Source organism: Myotis lucifugus, unplaced genomic scaffold (assembly GCF_000147115.1).
Source record: "Myotis lucifugus unplaced genomic scaffold, Myoluc2.0 scaffold_281, whole genome shotgun sequence".
Taxonomy (NCBI): domain Eukaryota; kingdom Metazoa; phylum Chordata; class Mammalia; order Chiroptera; family Vespertilionidae; genus Myotis; species Myotis lucifugus.
Genome location: NW_005871329.1, coordinates 215780 through 229241, shown reverse-complemented (window position 1 = coordinate 229241; position 13462 = coordinate 215780). Strand labels below are relative to the sequence as shown.

Here is a 13462-nt window from a genome sequence, read left to right as displayed (position 1 = left end):
ATGACCTGCTTTTTGTGAGATGTAGTCTATAAGAGAACATCAGAGATACTGTATATGTAGATATAGTAGATGTAGGGTAAAGACGTTAGTTGATGGATGTGTCACTTCCACAGAACAGAGAAGGTTGAAAAGGTCAGGAAATTGAATCTGCTTTATAAAAGGCATCACCTTCCACCATCTATTCATGTATTCAGTAAACATTATTAGGCACCAGTACTGTGCTATGCACTGTGCGAAGGCCCAGTAATACAATTCTTCCTCCAGGAGAGAAATAACTAATAGTTGCAATTCAGTGCCATAGATGCTCTGACTGAGATGTGCACAGTGAGTCATGGAAGTGCAGAGGAAGGGCACCTCAGCCCAGAGGCAAGTGATCAGGGACTTCCTCCCAAGGGTATTGAGCCTCAGACAGGGAAAGAGCTTGAAAAAGAGAGCATCGCCATTCAGGGACCATCACATATACAGTTTAGCAAGAGTATAGGTTTCAAAGAGAAGCTATTGGGGAAACAGCAGATCTTTAAGAACTGGCTGTGTTCTCCTATAGCATTTGGAGGAAAATAGGAAGCATCTCTCTTTCTCTCTCTTGGTGTGTGTGTGTGTGTGTGTGTGTGTGTGTGTGTGTGTGTGTGTGTGTAGAATGATCGATTTATGATTTAGGAAGTTCACTCCAGTACTAGAGTGTAGGGAAGTGAAACTGAAAGCAGAGAGACCAATCTGGAAGCTAAACTGACTCAGTAAAAATCTGATCCAGGAAATAAATGAAGTACCACACTGAAGGAGAAGTGGAGGGACTGGAGACAGAGGGATAGGAGAGGGATTGGGGTATTATTTAGAAGATACAGAAAATGGCCTCAGTGCCTAATTGGATATGGAGGGTGATGGAGAGGATTGAATCGATGATGACTTCCAGTTTTCCAACCTCTTGGGCTAATAGTATTCATTAAAGGCTATGACCTCTAAAAGAGTTTGAATACCCTTTGAAGAATTCAAGACAACCCACTGGAGTAAAAGAAAAAAAAAGCAGAATTCCATTTACATTTTTCTGCTTTTTAATTTCTATTTGTATGTGTCTTATAAAGTAGACAGTAAACGAATACAGTAGTATTTGTACATAACTTTTGGGGAACTTGAGGTGCCTATAGAACATTTAGGCAATAAATTTCAGTGGGTTATAAGGGTCTAGATCGACAAGACTGTCCAATAGAATTTTCTGTGATCATGAAAATGTTCTAATTACATACTGTCCAATACAGTAGCCAGTAGCCACCTATGGTTATTGAACACTTGAAATATGGCTAGTGCACTGAGGAACCGAAAAATTTTTTTGTTTATTTAAATTTAAATAGCCACATGTGGCTAATGGTTACCATATTGGAAAGCACAGATCTAAACTTAGAAAGAGACCCAGGCTTTCATTTAATAAGTACTGGCTAAGCTTGTTACATACATTTTTAAGCAATTTCATCATCCCAACTACCTCACTGAGTAGAAAGTTTTATACAGGCACACTTCAGTGCCAGACCTCCCCAATAATGTGACTCATAATCTTTTTTTCTTTTTTTTTAAATTTCTTTATTGATTAAGATATTATATATATGTCCTTATCCCCCCATTCCCCCTCCCCCTCATGCCCTCACCCCCCTGTTGTCTGTGTCCATTGGTTAGGTTTATATGAATGCATACAAGTCCTTTGGTTGATCTCTCCCCCTTACCCCCACTCTCCCCTACCTTCCCTCTGAGGTTTGATGGTTTGATCAATGCTTCTCTGTCTCTGGATCTGTTTTTGTTCATCAGTTTATGTTGTTCATTATATTCCATAAATGAGCATAATCATAATCTTTTTTGCTGGAGATCTTGCCTTCAATTGGTAAAATCACAACATCTGTGAAATGCAGTAAAGTGGAGCACAATAAAATGAGGCATGCCTGTGAAAGAAAAGAGTAAGGTCTTCCTTTATCCTTTTAATAGTAAAAGTTTATATTGCAAAGAAGAGCATATTTGCTCTGAAATATGTGTACTTTCTAGATATTCTCTTTGGTAGAGAATACTTACGCACTTTTCATAACCAAGTAACAATTTTATATTTTTCTTTCAGATGGCTTGCTATGTTAGAGATTGAAATGTGTATTATTTTATTATTTTATTATTATGACTGCCGTCTTCTGGACCCATTGCCAAAACAGGTGAGTATTTTCAGAATTTTGAATAGTATGGCTTTTAAATTCGATATGAACTCTCACCCCTGGGTTTTATTTTTTGTTTATCTTTTTAAAAATTGTTATTATTGAAAGTATTAGAGATGTCACCATTTTCCTCCCATTAACCCTTTCTAGCCCATACTCAGGCCTTCACCACACTATTGTCTGTGTCCATGGGTTATGCATATACTAGTATATGTGTACAAGTTCTTTCATTAATCTTTTCCCACCCATCCACCCACCCCCACCTTCCCTCTGAGATTCATCAGTCTGGTCCATACTTCTATGTCTCTGGATCTACTTTGTTCATCAGTTTATGTTGTCACCCCTTGGTTTTAATTAGTAGAGATGAGCTACTCATTCCCTCTCTTAGACCTGATCTTAACAGGTGTCTAACATTGAACCAAACTAAGAAGATACTCCCTTAATTCTGCATCTAATCTATGTACTCCATCGTCACAAGACCAGGACCCAATAGCAGTATTTCCACCACCTAGTGTTGGGCCCTCTTCAATGAATTTACCAATGGTAACCCCTTTTCCTGCGTTAGATAAACACGGCCTTGATATTGGGCTTGTTTCCCTAGAAAGATATGTCTGTGGGTTCAAAAGTGAACCATCAGTTTTGGAGGCAGGTTGTAGCCCTTGATCCATTTATGGAAGAAAATGAACCCAATGTAAAAACAGTGGACAAAAGTGAAAAGGCCATGACCTTTCCAACCTCTGACCATTGAATGTTCCCATCATTTTCTATAGTTCTGTTTCCTAGGCCAACAGCTCTCAAACTGATGGGAGCATCAGAATCACCTGGGGGCTTTGTTAGAATACAGAATACAGGTCCCACTCCTAGATTTTCTGATCCAGTGTGTCTGGGGAGAAGCTCAAGAATTTGCAATTCTAACAAGTCCTGGTCCTGCTGATGCTGCTGGTCTGGATACCACACGTTGAGGACCACTGTCCAAGGGGAAATGCAATTTAATTCCTAAAGTTTGGAAGTCATTTTGAAAATTCTGGATAAAAGGTGCTATTTAAACTGAAGGTGCACTCGAAGGGCTATTCACATAGCATTTTGTGCTTTGGTTTAAGCTTGATATAATGAGGCTAATCTATGGAGGGATAAATAAAACCCTTGGGTGACATTTCAGTAGAAATTATGTAAGTGCATAAGTGACACAGACAATATTGTATTACTCACAAAAGTGCACCTTTCAGCACTTTCCCCTAATTTCTTTTGCGGTTCTATTTTGAGAACAAGTAACTATCAGTCATGAGGAGCTCTCAGAATCCTACAACGAAACGGGAGTCAAATACCCTTCACACAGGTTCTCAGCTGAGGACAGGGTTTGGGGTTTGTTTGTTTGTTTTTAGCAAAATGAAGATCAGGGCCTGGCTATACAGGCACCACATCCTGGTCCCTGGTCCCCGAGTTAGATGTCACATTTTTGCCCAGATGTCAACTATTTCCCCACCAGCAAGAAACAGAAACTCCTTTTCAGATCAGAAGGATAACCTTCATCAGAGTCACATGACCCCAAAGCTGGAGATCAGTCATTGTGACCAGATCCCCAGGCAAGATATTCCCAGCACTTCCTTCCTAGCTAAAAATCCTGTTAGTTGTATTTATTATATTATTTTACATACATCCTAGTTCTGTGTTGATACTACTAAGAACTTTTTTTTAAAAGACATGCTATCTCAGTTTGTCAAAAGTACAGGTCTAAGTGAATTCTCATGATCTCACAGGGCATTCTATTTCATAAATTCTTATTCTAGAAAGAGAAAGATCAATGGAAATTATGTAATTATTGGGCCTGTGTTACTAAGTTGTAAAATGAGGTGATCAAAGAACCGCAGGAAATGACCTTCAAATGTCCATGTTCTTGTAGGACGTGGGAGAGGATGGTTGCCGGGGCATGTTCTGAACATTCTGTCACGTGCAGAGAGACCACTGGACTTGAAAAGGAATATGCTTGTCATAATAGCAAAAATCAAATGCTAGAATCTCCAGATTAATTTTACAACAGCCCATTGTTTTATTTTACCTCAGAAGATCTTAAGAAATTCATTGAATTTCCATTCTCTCCCATTAAAAACCAAACAATAAGGAAACACAAAGCTCTCCAGAGTCCATGGTTGGATAGCAAAAGCAAGCACATTTGTACTAATACAGTGGGGTTTTGTTTGCTCGGTTGATTTTATTCTCTTATACCTTTTGGCTGGGCGGGGTGGGGGTGGGGAGGAGTCGTCTCCATAGGAAATCTCATAAAACCTCTGGATTCCCGTTCTAGAAAAACACACTCCTCTTCATACACACAGAATTGTGTCTGCAATTTCACAGGATCCACAGAAACCCTGCACTCATCCTCTCAACTCCCCTGAGAGGCTCCTGGCTAAGGAGCCCATTCCGGGCCATGTTGCTCTCACACTTGACGGTAGACTAATGACTTAAATTGGATCCATCTCCTCTTGCCTCACTTCTCCTCTTCCCCTCAACTCTCACAGCTGGCAGAAGAGGTAGCTTTTCTTTTTCAAGCTTCCAACCCACAGCAACCTCTGTATTATTTGCAATAAACTGACCACCTCTCATCTCCATACACATTTATTCCTTGTTCATAACTAGAGAGAAAGAAATCAGAACATTTGGAATCCACAAAATATCCTTTTGGAAGTTAGGACCTTTGGTCTACTGTAATAAGTGATTCATTCATACCACCAACACCTCGTTTGCTTTTTATTTTATTTTATTTTATTTTATTTTTAAGATTTTATATTGATTTTTAGAGAGAAAGGAAGGAAGAAAGAAAGAGAGAGGAACATCAATAGGAGAATGAAACATGGATCCACTGCCTCCTGCTCACTCCCTACCAGGGATAGAGCCCGAAATTGGGCCACGTGCCCTCACCAGGAATCAAACCAGCAACTTTTAGATGCACAGGATGACACCCAACCAACTGAGCCATACCTGCTAGACTTATTGAACTAAATACTAACTGAGCCATACCTGCTCAGTTGGGTGTCATCCTTTAAAAAAGGCTTCCTTGCTTTTTAAACTTCTATTACATGGCATAGAGATCTCACCCAGAGATTGTAAGTCAGGTATCCCGGTTAGGGGCCAGAAATGTAGAAAGAGTCTTGTTTGTGGTATCCTGTTTAGCCAGACAAAGTGAAGGGAGGGTAGCTGGTGAAACTGATGGGATGGCCATTAGGAGAAGGGATTGCCTTCTTTTCTGTCCCTTGAGTGGAAGGCTCAAATCGATAAGACTCATCAAGCAAACACTTCCAATCTTCTAAATGTAAATTCTGGATCTTTTAGGGATAATTATAAGTGAATAAACTGTAGGTCTAAAACTATTGGTTTTGTCTGTCTCTTAATCTCCACATTTCTGCTCTTAGAGTTCTCTCCATTTGGTGGGTGTCCAGCAGCCAGAAGGACTATGCCGAATTGAATATACACAAAGAAAGTGACATCTTCTGGGGCCAAGGAGGACCGGGCCTTCTGGAGGGTGACCCACGGGCCTGGCAGCATCGAGACCTGAGCTCGACTAAAACGTGCTGCTGAACCTTTGCTTTCGTATTTAGTTCAAGAAAATGTCCAAATGGTGCCTGTGTCTGCGACCTCAAGAGTAGACCAAGAATCTGACATCACTCACTGATATGAAGACCCGAATACGTGGTTTACAGAAAATGTTGAAATGATCAAGAAGAAGAGGCATTTCTTAAGAAGTTGGAATTTGGTTTATGAAAAACTGTATTAGAACCTTAAATAGTAATAACGCCATTTGAATGAAAATCTGAGTACATTAATTCACCCTGAAGGCAACATACTTAAATTTCTGTGTTGAGAAAGGCTAGCATCAAAAACATTAAATAATGATTTCTGGAAATGTGTATTTTTCTTAATATGATTCTTAACTAGCAATTGGAATTATCAAGCTCTATTAATATAATTCTTTATTGTGAACATGTCTGATGCTAAAAGTATGAATAGCCCAGCCGGTGTGGCTCAGTTTAGCATCATCCCATGCACCAGGAGGTCACCGGTTTGATTCCCTATTAAGGCATATGCCTGAGTTGCAGGCTTGATCCTTGGTAGGAGTATATAGGAGGCAGCTGATCAATGTTTCTCTCTCATCAATGTTTCTATCTCTCTTCTCCCTCTTCTCTCTAAAATCATAAAAACATATTGTTTAAAAAGTAAAAATAAAATGAAAGCTTTCTAAGACCTGTGAAGATAGGAATTATGTCTTACACTCATTTCTACACTCAACTACACCTGGGACAGCACCTTCCCTATAAGACATTTAATAAATGTATGTAGATTGATGTATTGATTTGTATGTATTTCAATTAAGGTGAAAGCACTCTTGACTCAACTTGTCTGTAATCACAGTTTAAGATACTATTTTTGCTAATGTATGGAAACACAAATATAATGATGTGTCAAGGCAGATAACATTTGGCTCCATTACTTGAGACTTATGCCTGAAGTGTTTTCTATGAAATCCAGGAAAGAAATTCTGTCATCTTCAGGAGAAAATATGACAATAATAGCAGAGTGGTCAGTGATGTCATGATTTGTCCTTTAATATTCAATAAAAAGCTGCTTGCCTTTTTCATTTCACAGTAAGTAAGCTTTGTAGTGCATGCCATCCTCTGGATTATTTGCTCCCTGTGCTAGAATTATCTCATGGCGTTGATAATGATTGCTTAGTCATCTGTTTCCTACCAAGGAGCAGATGACTCCCTAGGAGAAAGCTAAGTACTCGGAGTATATTAGCTCTTCCAGACTAATACAGTGATTTTAAAGCTTAGCTAGCAGCTTGTAACTCAGCTTAGCAGGCTCAGGGGTCTGGAGACCGAAGGGGCTGAGGAAAATGTAGAAGTCCCCAGCAGATTTGAGAGTTGCAGACTAATCTGGCAAATTCCTCTAAAGATGCCAGGTGTGTTCTCAGGGAAGGCTCACAGTGAAACACTGCATTTGCAAATGATACACACTTCAGCTGAATTTGCAACCACTCAGGGCTAGTGTTTAGTTCATTATTGCTCGATCAGGATGAATGTTAGCTGTCAAGTTTATGCACTTTAAAAAAAGAATGCACCACCATTTAATTCCGCAGTTCTGTCAGTAAATGCTGAACTCTTTTGTTCCTGCTACCAAATAAAAATGAAGTTATAATCTGTGTCCATTTCTTTCCTTGGAACAAGGAAAAGGAGAGTTGGTGTTTTTTTGGGGTTTTTTGGTGTGTTTTTTTTATCACATGTGCCACACTGGCTACCTCCACAGGGATGTTCTGCATCTAGATGATCTCACATTGTGTTAAAATATGATCAAAACCACATTCAGAATCCCATTCTCTTCACCTAACCAGCTCTGCAGTCACCCCGCACATACCCGCACTAAAACTTGTCACTCCACCCATAACTGCTTGTCCTCTGAGGTTTTAAATCAAGACAGTCTATCTCTGGCCAGAGCCTTCTACCCTCCTCATTCTCTCATTTATTCCCAGAACACTTACTTTTCAGCGTCACAGGGAGCCTCGTTCCCCAGCTGACTACCAGCTTTCTTCTGCCTCCACATCCTCCTCCACCTGATGCTCCTTAGGTTACCTCCATCCTCGTGACCTAATTACCCCCCAAAGGCCCTACCCCTAATACCATCAACTTTGGGGATTAGTATTTCAACATGAATTGGGGGGGGGGCAGGGACGCAGACATTCAGACCATAGCCGGAAGTAATCCTGCGCCCTGGTTTTCCTTTCTAGTAGAGTTCTGGCTATGTATTTGGCTCCAGTGGAAGACGCTGGACAGCACTCACAAATGAAGTGCAACTGAGCACTGTGCACGGGGGACCCCAGACTTAGTGAAGCAGCCTGGAGCCTGCAGATGGGAGTGGACCAGGACACCTGGCTTTCCTTAGCACAATGTCCTTTGTTTCAAAAAGGTGTATAGGATAAATGTTTCCATCTGTCTCCATTAACTACTGGGCTTGGATAGATTTTTAAAACTTATTAGGGTTTTGTTCATTTTACAGTCTTATTTCTTGCCATTTTAATAAATGGCTATCGGTTATTACTGGCAGGAGTACAATTTTATGTGTAAATGATTTGTTTTCTTGATAAAATGCCTACCACTTTCTAGAAACCACCACTATGACCTTTGATCACTCGAGCAATGACTATGTGCCTAGAACTTGCTAAGCCCATTTCATCCACCCACTTATTTTATTCTGACAACAGTACAAAGCATAGGCTTGTTTCTACTATTATCCCCATTTTTATAAATGAGAAAAGTGGAGCTCAGAGAGGCTGGGTGACTTACTGGAGATCACATAGCTAGTTTGCCTCACAATTCATGCACATGCTCCTTAGATTTTATCGTTGTTGCTGTGAAAGATGAGCATGTTTAGAAATATGTAGGTAAGTGGAGATAACATCCTGACTTTACTGCTTAAGAGGCTGAAATCCAAGCAGGAGAAATGTCATGTTATGTGCCCTTGAAGGATGTTCAGTGACTAGTGAAACAACCCTCTGAGTGCGACGGTGTAACTGAACCGTTCTTTGAAGGCAAACAATGGAACAAATGAGTAAATTTCTGATTTATTTTGGCAACAAAACATTTCTTTCCACGACCTATTCATTTGTAGATCCCCCAATAAAAAAAAAAGCAAATAAAAGATGATCAATTTGACTCAACATTTAGTTGACTGCACATCATTATCCACAGAATTGGTTATACACCTCTGCAGAGCCCAAGGGTCAAAGAGGCACAATTTGAAAAACACTGGACTAGACAAGCTCTGTGTTGTGGAGACATCCACTGCCCTCTGAGTGTTAAATGCTCCCCCGAATTCCCCTGTGCCTTGACAGTTACTCAGGGTCATGGGGCCAGTTTGGCCAATGGGCTATAGGTAGAAATGATGTGTCAGTTCCAAACACAGGCATAGGGATAGACACTTTCTTTTCCTCTTCCCCTGACATTGTGACAGGGGAGCTCTGCAACCACAAGAAAGCAGAGCTCTCATCAGCCTGAGTCCCTGGCCATCAGAGAGGAGAAGAGTCCTTTCCCACAATGCATTGCTCATGGTTTGAGCAAGAGACACTGATGTTTGCTGCCACAGCAGAAACCAGGCAACCTGCACAATCTCAGAAATGAAGTCCTCTTCTTTTTTATGCCTTTAGCCCTCTTTTCTCTGATCCGATTTTATTCACAGGAATATCTGCTTCCAGGACACTCCATGCCAGTTCAAGAGGGTGACTGGGTTCTACCAACATGACTTTCTGGTAGCCAGTATGCAATAACCTTTTTTAAAGTCATAACATCGCAGTCAAAATTCTACTTTTGCAGTTGTACTGTGGTTTCTGCACCTTGCTCAGCATGGCTAGCAGCACAGGATGGAGCCTGCATTTCCTTCTGCCTGGATGCCTTGGGTCTCCATCTCCATCAGACTTAGGTCTCCAAGGCTCAGCCATCTCATTCTTGGCCAGCCCAGCGGGAGCTCTTCCTGGTTATGGAGAACCTCTCTTTGCCCCCTGCTTCTCTAAGGCTCATGTGGTGTCCCTGAAACTCAATGCTCCTTGTTCTTTAAGAGTTGACCCCGATGGTGTCTCATAAACACCACAGCCTAGCAAAGCTTGAAGGGCAGAAAGGGCCTAACCTGAAAATGTTTTCCAGGAAGTGATGAGAAATAGTTAACATTCCATTTTTCTAGAGCAGCAGAGGAAAGAACGAACAACACGGTTAAATTGCACTATTAGAGCATTCTGACAGTTTACACATCTTGATATAGTGATGCTGATAATAATAATAATAAATGTTGATTGATTTTTTTTGTATTTGGCATTGTGTAAGCACTTTCCATGCTTTCCCATTCTTCTTTCAAGAACAAATAAGAAACACACTCAATATGGAAATATTGATTTTAGTCGTCAATTCCAAGAAATGTGACAAACTGATTCATACAATAACATTTTGAAATTGTTTCCAGAACTCTATTGAGGACAATAGCTACGAAACCAGGTGCTTGCTTTATAGTTTCCTGCACTGGCAGAAATAGCCGATAGCGTTTTAGTTTTCAATTTATTTCCCTTTCAGAATAAATGGAAGCACAGTTTTCACTTAAGAAAAAGAGCTCCAAGACCATGGTTTTCTCTGCAACATTCAACAGAGAGCAGCCACTCTGCTGCTGAGAGCCCAGAAGAAAGAGGGAGGACTCAGCTTGGAGAAGGAGCTCTAACTGAGTCCCGATTGACAGCTCAGTCATGCCTCATGGGTCTTCATTTCTCCTCGAACACACGAAGGCTGGTGTGGGCTAGTGGTGCCGTCAGACCCTCCACACACCTCATGTCCTCTGCTGTACACACATGGTCATGACATAAATATTGCATTAGTAGGCGCCCATTAAAGCAGAATTTGTGGGGTAAATAAGCCACAGCTATTGGCCTTTCTGCACCTTTTGTCATGAAGGGGATGGGAGGAAAGGCAGCTTGGAGAAGTCAAAATACACTGAATTTAGACCCAAACCTCTACATCCTAACTCTGCTTCATGCATTTACTAGCTCGGTTACACTTGACCTCTTGCAACCACAGTTTCCTGGTCTATAAAACAGGGATCATTCCAATAACTGCCTCAGCCTAATATTTAGATGGAATCCCTGTGAACTCTGTAACCTACCTAGTGGCTCACAGTCATGATACAATAATGGTGAAAACCATGTCTGAATCAACTTCCCATACCTGTAAGCTTTCCTGGAAATTGGAGTCAATACTTACTGCAGCACTGTTAGACCTAGGAAACTTGTAGAAGCCCAAGTAGCTGTAAGCACGGCCATTCTGCGGTTCCTCTCGTTTCCTCTGGTTTCCTCTCACCGCTGTCCTGACTCTCACTTGCAGTTTTAGACAAACAAGTGTCTTTTCTGAGAACTTTGTATTTCACATACTCCGAACCAGCTTGCTGAGAACAATTTCAGTTCTTTTCCTAACTTAATTTCTAGAGATCTCTACGCCCTCTTCTTTCTCTTGTGGAAGAGGCCCCAATGAATCCTGGAACTGCCTTTTCCATGAAAATACTTTTGGGGGGAAGATAAAGACCAAAAAACCAAACAGAAAAGCTTGTTAGCCCCAAGTTGCATTCCCAGAATTCTTTCTCATGCTGTGTTCATTTCTCATCCAGCCCAAAGGAAACATAAGTACAAAATAAAATAAAAATGAGGTATTATCCCTTATAGGCCAGTGTCTGAAACATACATGAACTAAACTTCACAAAAATCATTCTCATTGTGTTAGATTTTACACATTGAGACTTTGCTAAGCTTTTTCTATATCATAGTGTGTCATTCAGATGGCTTCATGGAAAATCGAAAACAGTTTTTGAGAATATTCACTCACTCATTCATTCATTCATTCATTCATCCATTCATCACCTAAGGTGATTCAACAGAGTGCCAGACACTGGGCAAAGAGAGAGCACGAGCAAGCAAGAGTGAGAGAGTGAGAGCGAGAGTGAGAGAGAGGAGAGACCCTGACCTCAACGATGTCTCTATTAGTAGAGGAGTTAGACTGTCTTCTTCTCAAGTGCCCATCTAACATCAGGTGCCTATTATAACCCCATGACATAGGTACTAGCATTAGCTCCAATTTTCAGAAGAGGAACTAAGGCTCAGGGGCATTGAGTGGCTTTCCTAAAGGCACACAGGTAGTCAATGGTGAGCCAGGATTTAATTCAGAAGCTCGGGCTCCAGGATCTGTGCTGCTAACTCTGTCTTTGCTTCTTCTAGGGGCACTATCAGAGATTGACTCCAAAGGGGTGAGTCATACGATGCTTCAGATACTCCATTGGAGCCTTGCACATTCCCACATCTCTGCACACCAAATAGGCAATCATCTCTTGCAGTAATTTATAAACCCAAACATAGCTGAGATGTTTAAAATATCTTGGAGCAGTGCTGTCCACAAGAAGGATGATTTAGTGCATTTTTAGCTCTTACTTTAAAAATCTCTAAATGTTTTCATATCTCCTATCAATGCCGTCACTGGGAGGAATAACATAATCAGAGGAAGGGGATTTAAACTGTAATAAAAAGTATTCACCTTGTCTAGCTTGTTAGCCATGTTATCAAGATGCTCCAGTGATTTCACTCTGAAAATATGAATTCCATCAACATTCCATTAAGCAACAGTACCAACATCCAAGATTGATATGTGGTAGATGACAAGTGCAGTAGATGCTACAGAATTTCAATACATTAGATGCTACAGAATTACAAAACATTTTCAACAAAACAGTCACTAGTAGGCAATAAATAGCATTTATAAGGCCTGATAGCATGGCTGGGGGGCTATATCTATTCAACGTTCCACAAATTCTCCCAGACAATTAGTGTCCATGAAATATTGCTCTTAATAATATATTTCAGCTCACACTCTGCTCCCCTTCTCAACAGTCACCCATTACTCCTACCAATAGGTGGGGAGAGGAGAGGAGAGAGAGAGAGAGAGAGAGAGAGAGAGAGAGAGAGAGAGAGAGAACAAGTTCCTGGGACTTTCTGAAACATAGGATATGCATCCTTGTCATAGATTATATGAATAAATTTGCATATAGCAAAAGACAGAAAATAGAGCCTAATTAAACCTAATGGATGCTGATAGAACTGCTTTAGTTAAATCTAAGGGTGGCTGAAGAGTTGAGTCACTGCTCAGTGGTGGGCATTATATCCACACCTTCCAGAACCCAGAGGATGTTCTGTCACCTGAGCTGAACAGGCCCTCAGCTCTTTTTAATGTTGCAATCCACATCTTCTTTCATTCTGGAAAAACAAAGGTAGAAACTGCAGACCCCTTGCGTTGTGTCTTTTCCCTTCCCTACAGTGCCATTTCTACCTATCTGTGGTATTCCTTTGCTGAGCAAGGAGCCTTTTCCAATCTCCACGTAGATCGCCAGAAACGGTTTCACCAAACTGATTCCCCTTTCCTATTTGAAACAAGGCTGCCTTACATTTCCCAGCCTTCCTTGCAGTTAGGTGTGATCACGAGACTGATTTCTGACCAATGGAATGTGGATATAAGTGATTGACGTACACCACTTCCAGGTTTGGCCTATAAAACACCTTCCACGCACCACTGTTCTCTGCCTGCATCAGGGTTCCAGTGAATGGCTCTGAGGCGACAGGGGAGCCACAGATGCAAGATGTCTGGGCCTCTGAATGACTGTGTGGAGAAGGGTCACCTCCTCCCAGTCCAAGCCTTAGTGACATGTAAAGACAGTAAATA

General features: G+C 41.0%; 1 protein-coding gene across 2 annotated transcripts in view; it reads left to right on the top strand.

The window, feature by feature from the left end:
• Positions 1-7373, top strand: part of LOC102428309 (24-hydroxycholesterol 7-alpha-hydroxylase) — a 67676-nt gene extending 60303 nt beyond the window's left edge. For both annotated transcript variants that reach the window (XM_023763341.1, XM_006099700.3), the window contains 2 exons: positions 2096-2183; positions 5591-7373. In XM_023763341.1, coding sequence (XP_023619109.1) covers positions 2096-2183; positions 5591-5662 — 160 coding nt within the window. In that variant the 3' untranslated portion in view covers positions 5663-7373. The remainder of the gene's footprint in view (positions 1-2095; positions 2184-5590) is intronic.
• The last annotated feature ends 6089 nt before the right edge of the window (positions 7374-13462 follow it).